The sequence below is a fragment of the Canis aureus genome, chromosome X (assembly GCF_053574225.1).
Source record: "Canis aureus isolate CA01 chromosome X, VMU_Caureus_v.1.0, whole genome shotgun sequence".
Classification (NCBI taxonomy): domain Eukaryota; kingdom Metazoa; phylum Chordata; class Mammalia; order Carnivora; family Canidae; genus Canis; species Canis aureus.
Genome location: NC_135649.1, coordinates 82,817,676 through 82,842,427, shown reverse-complemented (window position 1 = coordinate 82,842,427; position 24,752 = coordinate 82,817,676). Strand labels below are relative to the sequence as shown.

Sequence of the window (24,752 nt, the reverse complement as noted above, 5' to 3'; positions counted from 1 at the left end):
AGAAACAACTAGACGGGCAATCAGGTGCAGAACAGGAGTGGTAAGTGGGAATAGGGGTTACATTGGAAATGAATTCCAATGAACGAGATCATTTCAATGAATGAGAGGCTGAGTGAGAGTAAATGGAGTCGATGAAGAGAATGTGAGGAATGGGGGTGAGCAAGCATAGAATGAGAATCTGTGGGCAACGCGAGCTAGTGTTTGGGAGTAATATGGAGAATAGGGATAACATGGGAGTAGCATTTGAGAGAATAAAGGGGAAGAAGGGACAGAAAGAGAATGAAGGAGGGAAAGAATGAGGCCCAGAGTCCATGAACAAAGCCGAAGGATGGGCCCTTTGAGAGTGAATGAGAGTCACTTCATGCAGTGTCCAGAAGTGGAGGGGGAAGTAGAAAATGAGAGTCTGAGAGTGAACGGAGGTGAAGAAATATGATGTGAGAGAATTGGGGTCATGCAAGGAGAGGGTTAAGGAACTGTGGCAATATGAGGCCCAGGGTGACTGAAGGTAGGTGGACGAGAGGCACTATAAGTGAACGAGGGAATAAATGATGGAACAAGAATGGAGGTGGAAACAGTAGTAGGGTGTGCATCTACATGTAATGTGTTGTGTATAGTATGTAATGGAGGGCAGAGAGTGAATGGGGCTAACGTGGGCCAGATTCCAGTAAATTGGGGTGGAACGGTGCATAATAAGTGAAGTGAAGGAAGTGCTGAGAATGGAAGGGCATGGTGGTAATATTGTGTGGAGCGGGAGAAACTGAGGCCATAGTAGGCACAGTGTCGTGAACAGTACTGACTGCTGAGCAGAGTGGGGGGAAGGGAGACAATGAGGGGCAGTGTAAGTGGAAATGGAGGTAACCAAATGGTATAGCATGATTAAAAACAGTGGAGTGGGACAGTATTTAAGGAATGTGGGGGAATGTGGGCTGATCATGAAGCCCAGGGCCTGAGTCCTGTCTGTGCTCTGCATCTCTGGCCCCTCTCTTCCTGCATCTCTTTCTGACATCTCAGGGTTTCTCCCTGGTTTTGCCTCCTCCCTTCTCTGTGTATAGGTCAGTATCTTTCTTTTTCATTGTGTGCCTGTCTCTAATAAGGGTAGCACTGGGAAAGATGTTGAGGTGTCCAGCCCTCTGGCTGTGTGTTCCAGAATCTACCATGTAGCTATTTCTTCATAGAGCCCAGAGTTCCAGAGTGCCGCTAGTTCTAAACAGGGCAGGGTGAGTCTAGAGCAAAGAGTTGGGCAGGAGGGCCTATGGGTGTTATAATGCAGGCCTGGGTCACCATGGTGGTGACCCTGGCCACGCTGACAGTTGCCCCTGTGGATGCCAAAATCTATGAACGCTGTGAACTGGCAATGAAGCTGGAGAAGGCGGGCCTCAACGGCTTCAAGGGCTACAGCATTGAAGACTGTGAGACTCCAGCTGCCCCAAGTCCCACACACACCCCCAAGCCACCCATCACACTCAGACCCAGGCCCCCCTTGTCACTTATCATCTCCCTGGGCCAGGGCACCATCCTCTCGGTCATCCCCAGACTGACTTCTCTCATGTCCTTACCATCACTGCCTTCACAACCATCACCCTCATCTCTACCATCAATACCATCGCTACCATCAAAATCATGACAAGTACTATCACTATCACCACTGCCATCACTGAGATCTCACCAGAATCACCAACATCATCACCACCACCAAACCAGGATCATCACCCCCACAACTGAGATGACAACCATCCCCGCCCCCTCCCCCTTGTCCTGCCATCCCCTTGTCCCAGGACCCATGCCTACCCGCTACCTACCCCCTCCCTGTCCCAGGGCTGTGCATGGCACACTATGAGAGTGGCTTTGACACCTCCTTCGTGGACCACAATCCCGACGGCAGCAGTGAATATGGCATTTTCCAGCTGAACTCCGCCTGGTGGTGTAACAATGGTGTTACACCCACCCAGAACCTCTGTCACATGGAGTGTCGTGGTGAGGCAGCACTGGGGACACCCTGAAGCCCTGCCTGGCCCCACTGCCCAACACACAGAGTGCAAGGTTGCCTAAGCCATAATCTCCGGTAACAAGCAGAAAAATGATAGGGAAAGGAACAGACTTGCCTGGGCTGTTAGAGACACCATCCTGTATCTTTACCGACTACACTGAGATGTTGTCCAGGTCAGGAGGGCTCAGAGCTCCTGGACCTCACTGAGAATGGAGGCTGCAGTTTTCTGGGACTCAGAAAACAGGAAACTTGGCTCCATGCAGAATGGAGGGGGAGATTGTCCTGATTTGGGGCTGAGGTTGTTCAGGCTCTGAGGGAAGAAACATGTATCTGGCTGTAGGAACAGAAATAAAGTGTATCTGTGCAGAAAGGAGAGAGTTTTCCAGACAAGAGTGTGGTGTTATTGCAGACAAAATTTAATAGCAGTAGTTGTTCAGGGTTGGCCAAAATGGTGCTGGAGGTTGTCTGAGACAGACCAAAATGGGAACTGAGGTTACTGGGGGCTAGACCAAATGGAGGTTGAGGTTGTCCAAGTCCTGCTACAATAACAGAAGAGGTTACCCAGGATTGGTCAGCTTGAAGGTTGAGGTTGTCCAGGACTAGCCACCACAGAGGTTGAAGCTGTCTAGGACAAGGTAACATGAATAGTACAGTTTCTCAAGACTGGCTAAAATGGGTTAAGGTTGTTCACTTTGATGACTTTGTGTGTTTCACTTCACATGGAAGTTGAGGAGGGATCAGCTCCAATGGAAGCTGAGGTCCTAGAATGGTCAACATGGAGGTTGGAATTATTTATAACTAGTCAAAATGGCAATTGACCTTGTCTGAGGAAAGCATCCTCATCCTATGGACCGACAGGAAAGTGGCTTCTCCAGCCCAGCCGTCCGTGCTGCAGACCGTCTGCCCCTACTGCCTATGTCCTCTGGTCCTACCCATTACTCCTGCCAAAAGGACATCTGGACACTTCGAATTTTTCCATAAAACTTGATCGTTGGATCATTAAATCTTTAGAACTGTTAGGAACCAAGGGCCTCCCTTCAGTAGACTTTTCCCTGATTCCAACTACCTTAAGTTTGCTCAGATTTGTGGGTGGCTTCATCCCCTCGACTAAACATTTAGTCCTTTGTTAGGATGACATCACAGAAGCACTGAAATCAACAGTCCAATAAAATACAAACTAGCCGTGAAAAAAAAAAAAGGCAATTGAGGTTGTCCAGGACTGGTCACCATGGTGGTTAAGATCATTAACCAGTCAGAAGGGCAGTGAAGGTCACCCTGGTTGAGCAGTTGGGATCATCAAGAACCAAACACAATAATGACTGAGGTTGACTGGAACTAGACAGCATGCAGATGGAGGTCATTTGTAACCAAAGTGGCAGTTGAAGTTATCTAGGAACTAACAACATAATGTTTGAAGTCAGCAAGACTGAATTCACAACCAGCTGACAAGTGAATCCAAGGTCATCCAGAATCAGCCAATGTAGTAGTTGAAGTTATTCAGGCTCCAAGGAATACAGAACCCCTGGGCCAGCCATATACTGTCACCCTGTCCCCAAAGCACCAGATCACTATGTCTCTTTCTTCCTTCCTCCCTAGACCTGCTCAACCGCCATATTCTGGATGATATCTTGTGTGCCAGGCAGGTGGCATCATCAAAGAATGGTATGACTGCCTGGTAAGTTCATGGGGGTGGCTTGGGCCCTGGGCAGCTGGGATAATGGCACTGCCACCCCATCAGCCTATACACTTCATCCTCCCATCCTCCCTCCCTTCATTTCCCAGGGATTCTTGGACCCGGCACTGTTCTGGCCATTATTTATCTGAATGGCTCAAGGGATGCAATATGCATGCCAAATCTGACTCAAAGAAAATTAATTCATGACTCAGTTTCCCAGAGATAGAGATTTCCTGGATTTAATAAAGGATGCTATCTATAAATAATGCAAGAGACCTCTGATGCCTAACTCTTCATTTTCCCAATGCCTGGAGGTATCCCCATTCAATCACTTCCTCCATACATTCAGAGTTCTAATCAGAGACACCAGATAACTCAGGGTGTAAGTAAGAGCGCAGCTTCTCCTGGGTTCAAATATCATCTCTACCACTTATGAGCTGTGTTGTGTTGGGCAAGGCATTTAATTTCTCTGTGCCTCAGTTTCCTCATTGGCAAAATGAGGATGATAATGATAGCAACTATTTCATAGGATCATTGGGAGAATCAAATTAATGAGTGTTCAGCAAGCACATAAAGTGCTTGGTACACAAGGCAGGTATAGGTCTGGAAACAGAAGGGCAGGATGAGTGTCTGTGAAAATTGGCTTTCCTTAAAAAGCATCACTTTCAGAAGTCACTACAGGGTCTTTAATTAAGGTCTTCCCCAGGGAAAATAATATTGGTTTCAGCTTACACTGGAGGCTCAGTGGGAATTAAAGTGTTCACATTCTCCCACATCCTCCCACACTTTCCCATTCTAACATTCTGCACACCCCCTCAGCCCCACCCCGCCACTCCCTCTTTCACCATGAGTATCCTAAATTTCAAATGACAGGGTGGGAATTTAGGCCAGGAATTCAATATATACACAGGGTAGTAATTTCTTTTCACGAATGCCTGGATTTTGATGTGTCTTGGGCAGAGAATTTAGGATTTTAAACTTGCCACTCTTTCTCTTTGTACCAGCCCCATCAGAAGCCGCCATCCCCGTGAGGAAGCAGTCCCCTCACGTCTTTTGTACTTTTTGGTTGGGGGTGGATATTCACCCACCTAAAGCCTTGTTTTCAGTGTTTGTTTCCTCCAGGGTAAGCACAGGTGATCATTAAAGCACATATCCACCAGTGTAAGAATGACCGAGCCTCCTTCCTAAAATGCCAATTTGATTTCTGCCTTCAGCCCCAACCAGCCTAGATGACCAAATTTCACATTTCCCTGGGGATCCATAAAGGGGGCCATCACTCTCGGTACCAATTTCAGTATTTATCAAAAGCAGCAAAAATAAACTCTGCTGAATTTAAGTAAATAAGTGGGTCTCCTAAAAGCCTATAGGTAGCTCATAGCATTTCTGGAAAGACTGCATGATCAAGCCCAGGAAGAGGAGAGGTATACACATAGACACAAAGCCAAAACTTTTTTATTTTATTTTTATTTTTAAAAAGATTTTATTTATTTATTCATGAGAGACAGAGAGAGGGAGAGAGGGGGGCAGAGACACAAGCAGAGGGAGAAGCAGGCTCCATGCAGGGAGCCTGATGTGGGATTCAATCCCAGGACTCCAGGATCAGGCCCTGGGCCAAAGGCAGGTGTTAAACCACTGAGCCACCCAGGGATCCCACAAAGCCAAAATCTTGACTGTAGAACAGGCTAGAGCAGAAATACTGGCAGTATCAACTGCTGCTACTTCTGGAAACTGGTGCCCTAGTGGTGTTTTCTTCACATCGTTCCAATTATGCACCCTTTCTAATAATGTCTAACATTTATATTTATAGTCATTTTTCCTTTAGGGATTATCTTTATTTTTTTAAGATTTTATTTATTTATTCATGAGAGACAGAGAGAGAGAGAGAGAGAGAGGCAGAGACACAGGCAGAGGGAGAAGCAGGCTCCATGCAGGGAGCCTGATGTGGGACTCAATCCCGGGACTCCAGGATCACGCCCTGGGCCGAAGGCAGGTGCTAAACTGCTGAGCCACCCAGGGATCCCCATTATCTTTATTTTTTAAAAATATTTTATTTATTTATTTATTTATTTATTTATTTATTTATTTATTTGACAGAGAGAGAGAGAAAATATGCACAAGTAGAGCAGAAGGCAGAGGGAGAGGGAGAAGCAGACTCCCCATTGGGCAAGGAGTCCCATGCAGGCTCCATCCCAGGACCTGAGCAGAAGGCAGATGCTTAATTGACTGAGCCACCCCGGCACCCCTAGTAATTATCTTTAAATCTGTAGCTTTATATCAATTGGCAAACTCTTTTTTTCTTGTGGATGGCACTTATTCCCCATCATGAGAGCCATCAAAATATCTAAACAGATTTTGTTACTTTTTTTCTATTGAGAGTTTGGTGTTAAATCTGGACTATTTCCCTCCCCAGAGGACTATGTTTATTGAAGTTAATTAAATTGGGTTTCTCTCGATACCTGTGCCCAAATTTATAGCAAGGCTTGGCTTCCAGCTAAAGCTTCTCATTATATTCAAGGCCCCAAAGACTGAAGACATGAACCACCTCTCTGATGTAAAATAGTCATTCAACACACACCCATGGTAGCCAAGTACAGAGGCCATGATTTTTGCATCAAGACCTTGGCTCATGCTACTCCTTCCTCTTGGAATGTTCTTACCCCTAGTATGGCTGGCACCTCATTTTCAGGTCTAAGCTCAAATGGCACCTTCTCAGAAAAGCCTTCCCCCACCATGTTAGCTAAAGCAGGATCCCTCACCCTGCCTTTTTCTTTTCCTTTGACTCTATAAAGGATTTCCCATTTTCATTTCTTTCACAAAGTTTCTTTTCTCTCTGAGGTCTTTAACTCACAATGAGCTTTTACTATGGAAGAAAGTTTTTCTCATATTCAAGAGAGGTCTGGGGCACCTGGGTGGCTCAGTGGTTGAGAGTCTGCCTTTGGCTCAGGGTGTGATCCCAGGGGCCTGGGATTGATCCTGTGGGGAGCCTGCTTCTCCCTCTATGTCTCTGCCTCTCTCTGTGTATCTCTCATGAATAAATAAATAAAAATCTTTAAAAGAGAAGGGAGAGAGAGAGAGAGAGAGAGAGAGAGAGAGAGAAGTCAAAGGGTTTTTCTCCTGTGTGGGTTCTCTAACATATAGTGAGTTTTGACTTTGTCCTGAAGGCTCTACTACACTTCTCAGACATAGAGGGCTTCTCTCTTATATGAGTTTTTTTTTATGTATAATTAAATATGATTTCTGGGAGAAAGCTTTCTCACATATATTATACCCATAGGGCTTCTCTCCTGTGTGAACTCTCTGATGAATAATGAGATGTGATTTCTGTAACAAAGCTTTATCACATTCATTGCATTCACACATTCATTGCGTTCACAGGATTTCTCAAGTTTTTCTTCTATATGAGCTCTCTGATGTAACATGAAATAGGACTTCCAGGAGAAGACCTTTCCATATCCATCAGTTTTTTTCCTGAATGGATTCTTTGATGTACATTAAGAGTCACCTTGGGGCACCTGGATGGCTCAGCTGGTTAAGCATCTGCCTTCAGTTCAGGTCATGATCTCAGGGTCCTGGGATCTAGCTCCCTGCCCCTGGCCCATCAGACTCCCTGTGCACTGAGCAGGGAATCTGCTTCTCCCTCTCCCTCTGCCCCCTCCCAACTCTCTCTCTCTCTCTCTCAAATAAATAAAATCTTTTTAAAAATTTAAAAAGGGGTGCCTGAGTGGTTCAGTCAGTTAAGTGTCTGCCTTCACCTCAGGTCCTGATCTCAGGGTCCTGGGATGGAGCCCCATGTCAGGCTCTGCTCAGTGGGGAGTCTGCTTCTGCCTCTCCCTCTGCCCCTCCCCCCACTCACTCACACTTGCTCGTTCTCTTTCTCAAATAAATAAAATCTTTAAGAAAAAAAGAAAAAATAAAACAAAAAAGTTTTCTTTTAAAGATTTTATTTTTTTATTCATGAGAGACACAGAAAGAGAGGCAGAGACACAGGCAGAGGGAAAAGCAGGCTCCACGTAGGAAGCCCGATGTGGTACTCAATCCCAGTACTCCCAGATCACGCCCTGAGACAAGGCAGAGGCCCAACTGCTGAGCCACCCAGGTGTCCCAGAAAACAAAAAAGTTTACAAATAAATCAAAGTATTGACAACAGAGTAATGAGGAAAATACCAAATAAATAACAAAACATCTCTTTCCACCAAAAATAAATAAAATAAAATAAAATAAAATAAAATAAAATAAAATAAAATAAAATAAAATAAAAACATGACAGATTAGAAAGGGTATTTTCACTCAGTAGCGGGGAGTATAAACTTGCATGAACTTTTTCAAAGGCAGTTTGGCAAGGTCTATGAAAGTTCAAAATGGGGGGCACCTGGGTGGCTCAGTGGTTGAACATCTGCCTTTGGCTCAGGTCCTAATCCCGGGATCCTGGGATCACGTCCCACATCAGGCTCCCCCAGGGAGCCTGCTTCTCCCTCAGCCTATGTCTCTGCCTCTCTCTATATATGTCTCTCATGAATAAATAAATAATTTTTTTTTAAAAAAGTTCAAAACATGCCCATCTTTTGAACCAGAAATTCTAGAAACGCTCAGCACAGTACAACAAGACAGGACATGAAAGATTATTGCCTTGCCATGCAACATGACACAGGCATACAAGACAAAAAAATGTGCAGCTGTTAAAAATCTCTGTCTTGGCAGTGAAATATCTTCTATCAACAAGTATTCATGGAGTAGGGACTATCCCAGCTATGCCAGTAACCAGCTCTGTAACCCCACGCCACTTGCTTATCTACTGTGGAACTCAAGTTTTCTCATCTGTAAGATGCGGATATTAAAGGTACCCACTTCTCCCACTTCTCAGGATACTTGTGAGGACTAGGGTGGTCATGTGTATAAAGTACTTAGTATAGTGCCAGGCCCAGTGCAGGCTCTTTAGGTGTTAGCTGCTGTTCCTGCCACTAATATTCTCATCATCATCTGTATTATCATTATCATTATCATTACTCCTACCACCTTCATCAATGTTACTATGTGAAGGGAAAACAGTGAGTTGCAAAACAGTTTGTGTATTATGAGCAAATGTTAGCAAAGGAAGGTTTATATCAACTCTATACTTTTATGTGCATGTAAATATAAAGAAGGAGGGACAGAGAGGTGTCCAGAGATGGCAATTAAATTCACCATAGAATTGGTTATCTGGAATGAGCAATGATACGAAATCCTGAGATACTTTCTCTTTTTATATTGTACATTCTTAAAAGAGTTTGAGGTTTCGGTGCCACTTCTATTGCCGCGAGGGGGAAAAATGACAAAATAATATAGACATTTTTAAAAAGGGCATAGGGGAGGGGTGCCTGGGTGGCTCAGTGGGTTAAGCATCTGCCTTCAGCTCAGGTCATGATCCCGGGATCCTGGGATCAAGCCCCGCATCAGTCTCCCAGCTCAGTAGAGAGTCTGCTTCTTCCTCTCCTTTCTGCTCCCTACCTCGTACTCGCTCTCTCTCAAATGAATAAATAAAATATTTTTAAAAAACAAATAAGGAAACCAAGGCACAGAGAAATTGGAGACTGCCTAATAGACTTAGGCAGCTATTATGAACATTTTGGCCCAGAGTCCATGCTCTTAACCAACACACATTACCCTTCCTTTGCTTCTAAGTGTTTTCACACAGGTCAGGGAGAGGGGAGCAAATAAGAACTCACCTGGAAATTAGTCATGTCTGCCTTGTGAAGAGAGGGCAGTGGCCTAGAAAAGCAAAGCTATTGAGAGAGGGGGGAAAGGAAAGAGAAGAGTTTGTAACAGCATGGGAAAATGGAAAGTTCACCAAATCATCAGGCTGGCAATCCATAAATGCCAGCTGGTAAAATGGCCATGCTGTAGCCAAGAAAAACGGGAAAGAACATTCGTTTGCCTCACAGAGCCCCATCATTCAACAACTCCGCTCTGTTATGCACCTCCAGACCTCCCAACACTCCCCCTCACCCATCACTGGCTCTAGACACTCCCTATCGCCCCAAATACCCCCATTATTCACCCCACAGCCCCCATGACTCACTTCACAGATCCCCCGTCACTGACTCCAAGGACCTCCCATCACACCCCCAACACCCCAGAGACCCCACCTCCACAGCCCCCGTCGCTCACCTTAGAGGCTCCCCATCACGTACTTCCCCAGACCCCCAAGGCCCATCTCAGAGCCCCCTCCAAGTACTCACCTGGCAAGTTCGCGTCTTTGCAACGCCCACACTGGCCGGTGCCGCTGCAGCCGCAGACCAGCCCCGTCTCCCCGCCGCTCCCAGTGAACCCTCCGCCCTCCATCCCCTACTCTTCCTGTTTTCCACCCGGATTCCGGCGGCGCCTGCCTGGAGCTTCTCAAATCAGTCCCAAGTTCCTGGGACGAGCCCTGTCTCGGTGTTTTACCCCACCGTCGAGGGGCTGGGGCTCTGCCTCCGCGAGCGCATTTGGCCTCGCCCGAGCGGTCAGTGCCAGCGGCCAGTGCCGCCGCCGCGCGTTTGCGGTTCTGCAACTGCGTGGACCACACGGCGGGGAGGCGGGGGAGGGGGATGGCCGCGCCCCTAAACTGATTTGTCACGGAGCAGGCATCTTTCAAAAGTTCCAGTTCCGTACAGCGGAGGTCTGCGCCTCGGAAAGTTCAGAAGAGAGGGGATTTCGGGAGGACTTTGAAAACTTGCCGGGAGTGAGGTCCTCGGCGCAAAGGCTAGTGGTGGGCGAGTTACGCGCGTAAAGGCGGGTTTAATGGGAGCTGGTGTGGACAAACTAGGGCTCAGGACAAGACCACCCCCTCCGCGGGAAGATACCGCGGCAGAGTTGGGGCTGGGGGGACCGGGAAGAGCACAGATAGCCCCGGGAACCATGAGTGGGAAGAAAGGAGGCAAACCGGGAGTGAGCCCTTCCTCTACAGATCGGTACCCCTGGGAGAGGGGGAGAAAGTGGAGGGGTCGTAGACCTTGCAAGAAAGTAACACTGGGGGGCGCCTGAGGGGCTCAGCGAGTTAAGTGTCTCCCTTCGGCTAAGGTGTGATCCCAGCATCCTGGGATGGAGAACCCTGCTCCGCGGGGATCCTGCGTCTCCCTCTCTGTCTCTCTCTCCCTGCCACCATCCTGCTTGTGTTCTCTCTCTCTGTCAAATAAATAAAATCTTGAAAACAAAAGTAACACCGGGGAGAGGGGAGAGGGAGAACTGGGGAGCAACAGTCCTAATAGATACTATTGGGCTAGCCGTCCTCTGTGGGAGATTCCAGAAGTGCAGATGGAAGAAATTGCGTCCTGGGAGGATGAGATGTGTGAAGTGACCAAGGAGAGTCAGAGACAGAAGCCTGGGGGGATTGGGGCGACTTGGACCTAGATAAGAATCCAAACCTGACGGTAATCTGCCAGGCACACATTCCATCCCTCCTTCTAGGAATCTGCCCCCAGAAAGTTGTGTTGTGGGAGGGTCGAGATGCCAAGTCAGAGTCCGATAGCGCCCCCCCCCCCTTTCCAGGCCTGCAGGTCTCAGTTACCTGTGGAGGAGCAAAGGGGACACAGTGCTTGGGTGTCTTAAACACTCTACCCTATTAATCACTCTACCACTTAGTCGTGTGAAAGGTAAAATGCACAGGCTAATTAAGGAGATGATTTTTTTTTTCAGGCTATTGCAGTGGGGGAAACTCGTTAATGAGGAACATCTCAAAGGCAAGAAAAGGGACCTGGGGTTTCAGAAAGTGTTAAATAACAAAATTTAACCAAGTAAATTTGAAGATCTAATTGGTTTTGTTAAATGGTTCATAAATCCAGCAGCACCTCACCTAGCAAGTGGAGAGGTGCTCTAAGGAGTTGTAAGAAAGGCAGGTTTGCACAGAAGATGGGTGGAGGCAAGAAAGTTACTAGCCAAAGAAAAGGATTGTACCAAACCAAGCCTCACTCTAGAGGGAAAAGCAAGGTGTCTTATCATGCAGATTATCTCATCTTTCTTGGAAAGGAGGATGGAAAGGGCCCAAGTGGCAGATTCATTGGTATGGATTGAAAAATCCCTTGCTGTCTGGTTAAGACTATACTTCTGCAGGAGATTGAAGCTGCAATTAGATTATGTCTTGGGGGAATAAAAAAATATAGATTTCAAGGGGTATATTCACCCCAATGTTTATAGCAGCATTATCAACAATAGTTAAACTATGGAAATAGCCCAAATGTCTATCAACTGATGAATGGATAAAGATGTGGTATATATACAAACAATGTACTATTACTTGCCCATCATAAAGAATGAAATCTTGCCATTTGCAATGATGTGGATGGAGCTAGAGGGTATTATGCTAAGTGAAATATGTCAGAGAAAGACAAATATTATATGATCTCCCTCATATGTGGAATTTAAGAAAGAAAACAGATGAACATAGGAGAAAAGAAGAGAGGAAAACAAGACATAAGTGACTCTTAATAGAGAACAAATAGGGTTGATGGAGGGAGGTGGGTGGAGGATGAGCTAGATGGGTAATGGGAATTAGGGAGGGCATTTGTTGTGATGAGCACCAGGTGTTGTATGCAAGTGATAATTCACTGAATTCTACTCCAGAAACCAATATTGAAGTGTATGCTAACTAACAAAATTTAAATAATAATTTAAAAGACTATGTTTTTGGGAATATATTTGAGAACTTGGTCTAAGTGACACCATTTTGAGCCTGTGGGTTGTTTTGTTTTTGTTTTTGTTTTAACAAGAGGCAGGTAAAAAAAAAAAGTCATCCTTGAGTCATGAACAACAGAGATGGGTCTTATCTTGGAATATGCAAAAGTATTGGGAATTGCTATGGACTGAATTGTATACCCCTCAAAATTCATATGTTTCAACAAAATGTCCCCAAAATGATGACATTTGGAGATGGGACCTTTGGGAGGTTAATTAGGTTAGATGAGATCATACAGGGGACCCAGATTGGATGGGTTAGCATCCTTAGAAGAGACACCTCTGCCACACGAAGAAGAGGTCATGTGAGGACACATTGAGGAGGTGGCTCTCTGCAAGCCTGGAAGAGAGTTCTCCTCAGGAACCAAATCAGCTGGTGCCTAGATTTTGGACTTCCCAGCTTCCGGAACTGTGAGACATTATTTTCTGTTGTTTAAGCCCCCCAGTCTATGGTATTTTGTTATGGCAGCCTGAGCTTACTAATACTGGGAAACTTGTAGTTCTCTATTTCCTGGAACACAAACATGTGGCGGTATTTCTTCTCTATCGGTGCTTTCTGGAAGAACAGGACTCATTCATATATAAAGTCTGACTCTGCCAGGCCCCTCCAGTCCAGCTCACCTTTGCCCCTCATGGCTCCCATTCCTTCCTACTCTACCAATCATTTAAATCTATGTCATCCCACTGTGCCCCAGATTTCCTCATTCAGTCCCACTGTTTATTCACTTCCATCCACTCTGCTTCATAGCCACCATTCACGCATACTGTACCCCATATTAATACCTTTTTTTAAAAAGGTCTCACATATCTATTATTGAAACAACCTGCAAATGCAGAAGTACAGAAAAATCATTTTCCCAATTAAACATGTCCAGCTGTCCAGGAGTGATGTTTTCAGCTTGATAGGGTGAGATGCTAGTGACCTTGAAACAGCGTAAACAGAGGATCCCTGGGTGGCTCAGCGGTTTAGCACCTCCCTTCAGCCCAGGGCATATGATCCTGGAGTCCCAGGATCGAGTCCCAGGATCGAGTCCCAGGATCGAGTCCTGCATCGAGCTCCCTGCATGGGGCCTGCTTCTCCCTCTGCCTGTGTCTCTGCTTCTCTCTCTCTCTCTCTCTGTCTGTCTCTGTCTCTCATGAATAAATAAATGAAATCTTAAAAAAAAAGAAACAGCATGAATATGTGTGCAATCTCATGTACAATTCCTTACACACCTACCTTGGTTCTTCCCTGATGTCTCCTCTTGGAGTTGCACCTGGTTTTATCACCAGTTTTCATTCAAACCCATTGAGGAATAAGATGATTCTGCTTACATTTCTTGGTCAAGAATCATTTGATCTTGAAAGTCTCATGAAAAGACATGACGAGGAACAAAATCAATCATGCACACCACAATAGCAAAGAAAGGGAGAGAGAATTAACACCTTTTTTATTGTGGTAAAATACATATAACATGAAATTTATTATTTTAACCATTTTAAAGTATACGATTCAGTGTCATTTAGTACATTCCTGGTGGTGTGCAACCATCACCACTATCTAGTTGCAGACTATTTTCATCACCCCAAGATGAAACTCTGTACCCATAAAGCAGTCATTCCCTATTCCTCCACCACTGTCACCCTCAGCCCCTGCTTCACAGTAATCTGTTTTCTGTCTATGGATTTGCCTATTCAGGATATTTCATATAAATAGAATCATACACTACATGGCTTTTGTGTCTGGCTTCCTTCACTGAGCATAGTGTCTTCAGGATACATCCATGTGGTGTCATGTATCAGTATTCATTCCCTTTTTAAATACTCTATTGTAGAGATATACCACATTTGGTTTATCCATTCACTGATTGGTAGACATTTGGGTTGTTTCTATCTTCTAGCTATTGTGAACACTGCTGCTATGAACATTTGTGTATAAATTTTTGTTTGAACACCTGTTTTTTAAAAAATATTTATTTATTCATAAGAGACACACACACACACAGAGGCAGAGACACAGGCATAGGGAGAAGCAGGCTCCATGCAGGGAGCCCAAAGCAGGACCCTATCCTGGGTCTCCAGGAACACGCCCTGGGCCAAAGGCAGGTGCCAAACCGCTGAGCCACCCAGGCATCCCAGAACACCTGTTTTTAATTTTATTGTGTATATACCCAGGAGTGGGATTGCTGGACCATATGGTATTTCTATGTTTAACTACTTAAGGAACTACCAAACTGTTTTTCACTATGGCTACACTATTTTACATTCCCACCAGCAATGTAGGAGGGTTCCAATTTCTCCACATCTTGCCCAACAGCTGTCATTTTCTGTGTTTTTTTTTATAGCCATCCCAGTAGGTATGAAGTGGTATCTCATTGTGGTTTTGATTTGCATTTCCCTGATGACTAATGATGGTGAGAATCCTTTCATGTGTTTATGGACCAGGTGTATATCTTCTTTGGAGAAATGTCCTTTCAAATCCTTTGCCCATTAAAAAAAATTAACTAGGCTCCATGCCCAACATGAGGCTTGAATTCATGACCCTGAGATTGAGAGTCATCTGTTCCACCAACTGAACCAGCCAGGCACTGTTGCCCATTTTTAAAATGGATTTTTGTCTTTTTGTTGTTAAGTTGTAAGAGTTCTTTATATATTTTGGATACCAAACCCTTATCAGATATATGATTAGTAATACCTTCTCCCATTCTCTAAGTTGTCTTTTTTACTCTCCTGATAATGTCCTTTGATGCACAGAAGTTTTCGATTTTGATGAAGTCCAGTTTACGTATTGTTTCTTTGTTGCTGATGGTTGGTGTCATATCTCAGAAACCATTGCCAAACCCAAGGTCATTAAGGCCCTATGTTTTTGTCAAAGAATTTTATACTTTTGTTCTTATATTTAGGTCTTTGATACATTTTGAGTTAATTTTTATATGTGATGTGAGGTCAGGATCCAACTGCCTTCTTTTGTATGTGGATATCCAGTTGTCCTAGCACATTGTTGAAGAGACTGTCCTTTCCTCCATTTAATTGTCTTGACACACTTGTTGAAATCAATTGACCATACATGGATGGGTTTGTTTCTGGACTTTCAATTTTATTCCACTGAAATATATATGTCCATCTTTGTGCCAGTACCACACTGTTTCCATTGGAATTTTGATAGTGATTACATTAAATGTATACATTGCTTTGAGGAGTATTTGCCATCTCCACAATGTTAAGTTTTCCAATCCATGAACACTGGATGTCTTTCCATTATTTAAGCCTCCTTTCATTTCTTTTACTGATGTTTTGTACTTTTCAGTGCACAAGTCTTGAACCTGCTTAAATTTGCTCCTAAGTATTTTATTCTTTTTGATCCTATTATAAATAGAATTAATTTAATTTCTTTTTCAGATTGTTCATTACAAGTGTACAGAAAGACAAGTATTTTTGTCTGTTTATCTTGTATTCTGCCACTCTGTTGAATTCAGTTATGAACTCAAATAGTTATTTGTGGATTCGCTAGGACTATATATATATATATATATATATATATATATATATATATGACTATATATATATATGAAATATTATCTGGGAATAGAAATAGTTTTACTTCCATTCCAATTTGAGTGCCTTTAATTTCTTTTTCTTGTCTGAAAATTGCTCTGGTGAGAACTCTGAGTACAATGTTTAATAAAATTGGCAGAAGTGGGCCTCCTTGTTCCTGATCTTAGGGAAATACTTTTGTTCTTTCACTATTGAGTATAATGTTAGCTATGAGTTTCTCATAAATACCTTTTATCAGGTTGAGGAAGTTCGCTTCTATTCCTAGTTTGTTGAGTGTTTTTATCATGAAAGGATGTTGGATTTTTGTCAAATTTTTTTCTGCATCAATGAGATGACATATTTTCATTAACATGTGGTCCAAGACATTTCCTAATGTGATTTTTTCCTGAGTTATTTACAAGTGTGTGACTTATTTTCAAACATTTGAGGATTTCCTAGTTATGTTATAGATATATAATTTAATTCCATTGTGGTCAGAGAACATATACTATAGAACCTCATCCTTTGAAGTTTGTTGGAACTTTTTTATAGATGAGCATAGGATCTATTTGGGTAAATTCTCTTTGTGCACCTGAAAAGAATGTGAATTCTTCAGTTGCTGGGTGTGGTGTTGTCTATGTACTAATTATATGAAATTCATTAATTGTGTTGTTCAAATCTTTTATATCAATTTTTTTCTGCTTATTATATCACTCAGAAAAGTACTTTAAAGTGCCTAACTATGTTGTGGATTTGCCTATCTCTCTTTTTAATTCTATTGAGTTTCACTTTATTTATTTTGAACCTATATGATTAAGTGATATAATAGGCAGAATAATGGACACCCAAAGATATTCTGCCCTAATTCTCAGAAACAAATATGAGTTTCCATATACATGAATATGTTTTGTCATATTGACAAAAGGGATTTTACAGATGTAATTAAGATTATTAATCAGTTTATCTTAATGTAGAGACATTATCCTAGATTACCCATATGGGCCTAGTGTAATTACATGAGCCCTTAACAGCCGATGTTGGGGGATGGAGGCAGGAAGATGGCAGCAGAGTAGGAGGACCCTAGGCTTGCCTCATCCCACAAACAAAACTAGAATAACCATCAGATCATCCTAAATACCCCAGAAACCAACCTGAAGGCTGACAAAACAAACTCCACAACTAAAGGGAGAGAAGAGGCCACCTTGAAAAAGGTAGGAAGTGTGTGGATTTAGTTTAGGGGACCAAACGGATGGATCACAGGCTTTGCAGAGGGGAGGGAGCCATGATCACTGAGAAGGCCAAGAGAAGAAGAACACACAGGGGAACACACAAGGAAATTTCCCCAAAGCCATTGGATTGGAAAACAAGAGGGGTTGAATTTCATGAGTTCTTGCAAGCAGTTACCAAAATTGAAACAGGAAAAAATAGAACATGTGAACAGAGCAATAACCAGCAAAGATATTGAATCAGTAATTTAAAAACTCCCAACAGAAATATCAGGGAGGGAAACAGAACATGAGAGACCCCTAACTCTGGGAAACGAACTAGGGGTGGTGGAAGGGGAGGTGGGCAGGGGGTGGGGGTGACTGTGTGATGGGCACTGAGAGGGACACTTGATGGGATGAGCACTGGGTGTTATTCTATATGTTGGCAAATTGAACACCAATAAAAAATAAATTTATAAAAAAATAAAAATAAAAACTCCCAACAAACAAAAGTCCAGGACCAGATGGCTTCGCAGGCAAATTCTACTATTTTAAAAAGGATTGATACCTATTATTCTCAAACCATTCCAAAAAATAGAAAAGGAAGGAAAACTTCCAAATTCATTCTATGAAGCCAGCATTACCCTGATACTAAAACCAGATAAAGATACCATTAAAAAAGAGAACAGGCCACTATCCCTGATAAACATGGATGTAAAAATTCTTAATAAATTACTAATGCTAAGTGAAATAAGTCCGAGAAAGACAAATATAACATGATTTTACTCATATGTGGAATTTAAGAAACAAAACAAATGAGCAAAGGGAAAAGGAGAGAGAGGCAAACCAAGAAGCAATCTCTTAACTATAGTGAACAAACTGATAGTTATCAGAGGGAAGGTGGGGGGGGTACATAAAATAAGTGAAGAGGATTAAGGAGTGCACTTGTCCTGATGAGCACCAGGTGTTGTATGGAAGTGTTGAATCACTGTATTGTACACTTGAAACTAATGTAACACTGTATGTTAACTGACTGGAATTTAAATGAAAACTTGATAAAAGAACAGATGCTGGGAGGTGGGAAAGGAAGGCAGAAGGGAAAGTTAGAGATTTGGAGCACATAAAGAAGTTGATGTGCTATTGTAGGCTTAAGGATGGAGGGGGCCATGTGCAAAAGAACTGAATTCTGCCAACAAACTGGATGACTTTGAAAGTGGATTCTTCTCCCAAAGCCTCCAGAAAGGAAGGCAACCTTGCCAGCACCATAATTTCAACCTTATGAGACCCTAAGAAGAGAGCCCAGCTGAGCTGCATGTTGCTTGGAATTCTGCCCTATGGAGACTGTGAAGTAATAAATGGGTGTTATTTTAAGCTGCCAAGTTTGTGGTAATTTGTTAAAATAGCAACAAAAAATGAATGATACAGGTAGATTAAAAATTTAGAATTGTTAAATTTTCCCTTGACTTGACCCTTTTATTATTATGAAATTTCCCTCTTTATATCTAGCAGTACTTCTACTTTACAGCCTACTTGACTATTAGTATAGCTATAACAGCTTTCTATTATTGGTTTCATGGCATATCTTTCTCCACCCTTTTATGTTCGACTTTTTTATACCTCTTCATTCCTTTCTATAATTCTTGCTTCCATTTGGGATCAGATTAAATAACTCCCTTTAGTATTTCTAGTACTACAAGCCTACTGGTGATCAACTCTCTTAGGTTTCTTTGTATGTAAAAGGCTTTATTTCACCTGATTTTTTAAACAAATGGGATAGATTGGGTATAGAATTTTCGTTTGGCAGATTTATTTCCTTTCATCAGGGCAATAATTTGTCCACATATACTTTCCAATATAAAAGTACCTGCCACACTGGCCTCTGAACACTCTGTTCTTCCTTTTATGTCCTTTCTAAACAGGAATAGAAAATGATACAGTCCCTACTGAGATGTGCAGTTGAGACTTAATTCACAAGGCCTGGGCTTTCCAAACCTGACACCTTCCAAATGTCTTCAGGACTGGCACTTAATAAGCAGCTCCTGAGAGATAACCTCTGAATCCTTGGAACATCTTGCCTGATAAGATATGGTATGTCTTTGTATACCTAAGTCCTCAGGCCACACCAGATAATCTATGCTAACAATCTGATTTATGGAGAATGTACATTTTTATATGTCTGGATGTTCAGATCACACTGTATTAGTTTGGCCCCTAGGGGGCTAGAGACTAAATAGCTGAGTCACATAAGTGCCCATTGCTTAAGACTGACCCCTAATAAAAACCCTGGACTCAAGGCTCCAGGGAGCTTCCCTGGTTGGCAATACTTTATACCTGTTGTCATACATCATTGCTGGGAAAATTAAGTGCTGTCCATGTAACTCCATTGGGAGAAGAAACTGGAAGGTAGCACCTGGTTTCTCCTGGTCTCTGCCCTGTATACCTTTTTATTTTTTTAAGATTTTATTTATTTATTCATGAGAGACACAGAGAGAGAGAGAGAGGCAGAGACACAGGCAGAGGGAGAAGCAGGCTCCATGCAGGGAGCCTAACGTGGGACTCGATCCTGGGTCTCCAGGATCACACTCTGGGCTGAAGGCAGCACTAAATCGCTGAGCCACCTGGGCTGCCCTGTGCACTTTTTTCATTTGATTTTAATCTGTGTTCTTTTGCTATAATAAACCACAATCGTGCATACAATCACTTTTCTGAGTTCTATGAGTCTTTCCAGTGAGTCATTAAACCTAAGAGTGATCCTGGAGACCACATATTTGGCATCAGGAATGATGTTCACTAAAATGACCCTGGTTCACTGAAACATGGCAAAGGCATTGTTTGAGAAAAGGATGAGGTAGTGGGAGTTCATGAATCTTTGATGCCTGGATAGCTACCAAGTCACCCATGGTATAAAATGGCAGCTATACTGTGATCAGTTACTAGAGGTAAAAGTTACCAGTGGAATTCAGAAGTGACAGACCTAACTCCTGAGCAGTTGGGTCACTGAATGTATTAGGGTCCTCCAGAGAAACAGAACCAATTATATATTTTTTTAGATTTTGATTTATTATTGGTTCTTTTTAAGATTTTATTTATTTATTCATGAGACACACACACACACACACACACACACACACAGAGGCAGAGACATAGGCAGAGAGAGAAGCAGGCTCCATGTGGGGAGACCAATGTGGGACTTGATGCTGGGACTCCAGGATCACGCCCTGGGCCGAAGGCAGACTCTCAACTACTGGGCCATGGAGGCGTCTCTTATTATTGGTTCTATTCTATATTATATTATACACATTTACCAGTTTATTAAATACAAATCAATAGCCAGATGAAGAGATACATAGGGCAAGGTATGGGGGGAAAGAGTACCACTGTCCTAATGTCTCCATGTGTCCAGCAACCCATTATCTCTCTGAGTCCAGTCCTTTTGAATTTTTATGGAGGCTTCATTGCATAGTCATGATTGCCTAAGTCATTGGCTATTGGCTGATTCAACCTCCAGTCCCTCTCCTCTCCCCATAGGTCAAGAGGTGGGGCTGAAATTTTCAAACTTCTAATCACATGGTTGGTCCTCCCGGCAACAAGCTTACCAAGAGTGGGCCCAGGAGTCACCTTCATTAGTAACAAGACACCCATGTCACCTTTATGTTTCTGAAGCCCTCTTAGGAACTGTTGATGAAAACCAAGTATATCTGAGAAATATATTTTGGTCATCTGAATGACCAAATACATATTTCTTATCAATTACTATATCATAGATGCTAAGAAAATTAGAGTGATTCACAAAAGAATGGAGAAATAAAAAAGGGAGGGTCAAGGAACTTTAACAGGGTGGAAATCTTTAAACAGTTATTGAGAAATGGGATTAATAAAGCAGATATTAATGGAGCCAAAACCAAGGCCTTAATGCAGCTCTATTGGAGGTTGGGTGGACTGATGGGACCCTCTGCTGGTCCACCAACATTGACGTGCCCTAAACAAATCCACTCTATTCTCCCTAGTTTGGAGAAATTTTAAAAGCCAGAATGCAAAGGTAATGATGGGAAAACTGACCTTGAGTTACCATGGGTAATGGTTTGGCAAATTTATCAGGATATGGATTGATGAAGGAGCCACAGGGTCCCTGACAGATCCCTGGACTGGGGACTCAAGGCTATATGAACATGAGTAAGGCTATATGAACATGAGTGAGTAAAGTGGCCAGGGTAGGGAAAAGCTTTCTGGGATTCCTTGACATGGAATCCCATTGCACAGTTTTCCAAAACTTGTTGGTGAAGTCCTCACACCTATATTGGGAGAATATTGAGCTGTAGTAGTTGATGAAATTAAGATGAAAGTTTGGATGAAAATTGAAATGTCTTGGGGCACCTGAGTGGCTCAGTCAGTTAGGTGTCTGCCTTCAGCTTGGATCATGATCCCAGGGTCCTGGATCGAGCCCCATGTTGGGCTCCCTGCTCAGTCTGCTTCTCCCTCTCCCTCTGCCCTTTCCCCCCCCCAACCTGTGCTCACTCTCTCACTCTCTCTCTCCTGTCTCTCTCTCTCACTCTCTCTGTGGATGTGTGCTCTCTCGAATAAATAAAATCTTTAAAATAAGAGAAAATTGAAATGTGTAAATGGACTTGATGTGAAGTGGTTGCCATCTCCCTTACCTGAATGTGTTATTGGGATAAGTCTGACTGCAGAACACTTCTCCTACCTAGTATTGTAGGACAGAAGGCATGTAAATTTACCCTCCATTAACTGAACATGCTAAACAGGAACCTACAGAATTGCCAGAGCCCACACAGGTTCTTAATTAGAAACAGTATAGAATACCTGGTGGATAGAAGGTAATAGACTGGAACTTATGACAAAAGTCCATGAGTGCCACCCAGTGGCGATCACTAAGAATCTGGACCAGAAAATTTCCAGACACCAAATAATAGACACTGGTTGAGAAAAAATTACTAGCTTGCTATTAGGCATCAATTGAAACTGTCCCCATGACTGAAGGTCATACAATGATCTTGAAATATGAAATACCCATAATGTCTTGGGTAATGTCAGAGAAATGCTCCAAGAAAGAAGGCAGTGCCCAGAAGAGTTCCATAATAAAATGGAAATGGTTTACATAGGAACACACTCCCAGAGGAATGCAAGAAATCGTATTCATAAGCAGATAGACTCCTCTCCTGAGGGCTGATTTTGGAATCACCTGAGGCACTCCCAAATCCTATAGCTATGTGGATGGGTCCTATAAACAGCTCTAAATTGAACAACAAAAAGCTGCTTAGTCTACAGATGGCAGTTCCAAGGTAGACAGATGACACCCTGTGTGGAAGGCCACCACACTGCAACTGACTGATGTAAAAACGCTGGTGGAAGATGGTGAGAACAAATCAATTCAGTGGGCTGAATTGCATGCTGTTTTCCTTGCAGTGATGGAAGAAATAGCACAAGGATAAGAACCACTATATTTGAGTTTCTACTGAATAATGGGTAGTAGCCACTAGCTTGGCCATATGGTCAGGCAGATGGGCAATAGAAAATTGGATTATTAAAGGGGTCCCCATATGGGTCACAGTCCTGTGAAAATCACAAGTGGAATTTAAACGGTGCAGTAAAGTAGAACATGTCAATGCCCCTCAGAAGAACCCCTTTCCAGAAACCAAAGGAACTGGCAAGTGGATATCCTGGTGTGTTGGCTCGAGGCAGTCCTCCGGGTCTATGAAATGAGTGGATGTGGGATAGATGCAACAATATAGACATGAGCTAATCATTGACATATTCCTCCAGCACCCACTGAGACACAAAATGTCAATAAGAACTGTCCTGTCGAAGACAAGATGGAGACCTCAGATAACTATGGAGCAGATAGTCCTTTGGGGAAGGTCCCACACATAAACTGGCAAGTAGATTATGGCAGACTACTGCTGATAGCTCCAGGAGGCTGTCAACAGGTCTCTGTTTTTTAATTGAGATATAACTGACATATAACATCATGTAAGTTTAAAGTATACAGTGGTGTTGATTTGGTACATTTACATATTGTGATATGATTACCGCTATAGCATTAGCTAATGCCTCTATCATATCACATAATTATTTCTTTTATAAATGGGTCTTGACAGGAATAGACACTGTGCCGGGCTTTGCATACTTGGTGGTAGCTGCAAATATTCAGAATACTATTTTTTTTATTTTTATTTATTTTTTAAAGATTTTTATTTATTTATTCATGAGAGACACAGAGAGATAGAGGCACAGAGACATAGGCAGAGGGAGAAGCAGGCCCCATGAAGGAAGCCCGATGTGGGACTCAATCCCAGAACTCCAGGATCACGCCCTGAGCCAAAGGCAGATGCTCAACTGCTGAGCTACCCAGCGTCCCCAGAATACTATTTTTTAAACTGGAATAGAAGATGCTATAGCAATTGGAACCCCTGTGTTACATTTTTTCAGACTGAAGAACACATTTTACAGCTCATAGTGTCTAACAATGGACAACGAGATATCACATCAAATGGATATATCATTTTGCATATCATCCTCAGAGTACTGGTTTGATAGAGAATTAGAACAGGCAATTGTGTAAAACGAGGGAGATAATGGCATGGAGAGTTGCCTTACACCCCTTCATGAACATATGCCTGCATTTAACATGATGGGCCAGAGGAGGGTCTCCACTAGATTCCTACAGTTTTCTGAGAGGTCTGAAGCTGAGGGTGGGGAAGATGCTGGTAATACAATACAATTCTTTCCCAATCTGACATCAATTTTCTTCTTCCCTCCCTGAAGCAGTCATCCTGAGACCCCAGCTACACCTGCAGATGCCAGAAGCAGGCATGATCCTTAAATGAGAGACTGTAACTATACTTCTAAACTTTATTCCAGCATTCCTAAGGACCTAATAGGATGGATTATGCCTTTGCCTGTTATATAAATGGGCCAAAGATGACCTCTGTGTATTGGTCCCTAGGTTGTTTATATCTTCACTGCAAGCTGAGACCAAATAGCCCAAAAGCCTGCTGGTGCCAAACTTAAATGTTTGCAAATCCAATTATCTTATAACCCAAACAAGCAGATTTTTCACCAATTAGAACCTACCTGCTTTGCACATCCCATGAAACTTCACCCTACATCTGCTGGCAATAGGTAAGGTAAGCCCTGGGCTATAAGAGACCCAAGTTGCCACTCCCCTTCAGAGCTCTCTGACCCAGAGACTCCCCACTTTGCTGCTGAATGGCATCACCTAGATACATAAGCTCCCTCTCTGATCCTCTATCCCCCAGCAGTTCCCTCGCCCTCTTGCCCTTCTTAGTGGCCCTTAACGTTAGCCTCTGTACAGACTCTCACGGTGAAGCACTTACCCTGCCTGCCAACCCTGTCCAAGTGTCACCCAATAAAGCTTGTGTGTGCTACCGCCACCTTGTGGTCATATAGTTTTCCTTGATCAGCCCCCACATACCTCAAACTCCTGCAAGTGGCAATGAGGAGGAAGAGAGGATCTCTGGAGATAATTAGGAAATAGAGATGGGGGCCACCCAGTCAGTAGGACAACCAACTGGCAAAAATCCTGGACAGCCTCTAATGGCTGGAACTCAAAATTTGAAATGCCACTGCTGCACTTTGGCATGACATTATTCTGTGCTGCATTACGTATTTTGCATCATCTCCCCATGCCTCATCACCTTAGCCAGGC

General features: G+C 43.1%; 1 protein-coding gene across 5 annotated transcripts; it reads left to right on the top strand.

Annotated features, from left to right (window-relative positions):
* Positions 1-1,195: 1,195 nt before the first annotated feature.
* Positions 1,196-24,435, top strand: LOC144308188 (sperm acrosome-associated protein 5-like). Of its 5 annotated transcripts, XR_013374782.1 has the most exons (6): positions 1,196-1,409; positions 1,816-1,974; positions 3,584-3,662; positions 18,985-19,153; positions 22,847-22,958; positions 23,849-24,435. XR_013374782.1 is itself a non-coding variant. In XM_077888540.1 (4 exons), exons 1-4 carry the CDS (start codon positions 1,253-1,255, stop codon positions 18,995-18,997), a joined length of 408 nt encoding a protein of 135 aa, XP_077744666.1. In that variant the 5' UTR covers positions 1,196-1,252; the 3' UTR covers positions 18,998-19,395. The 5 variants fall into 5 exon arrangements, 4 of the variants coding, with proteins under 4 accessions (XP_077744666.1, XP_077744665.1, XP_077744664.1 ...); XM_077888540.1 differs by lacking the exons at positions 22,847-22,958; positions 23,849-24,435 and having other exon boundaries at positions 18,985-19,395; XM_077888539.1 differs by lacking the exons at positions 18,985-19,153; positions 22,847-22,958; positions 23,849-24,435 and adding an exon at positions 4,667-4,834.
* The last annotated feature ends 317 nt before the right edge of the window (positions 24,436-24,752 follow it).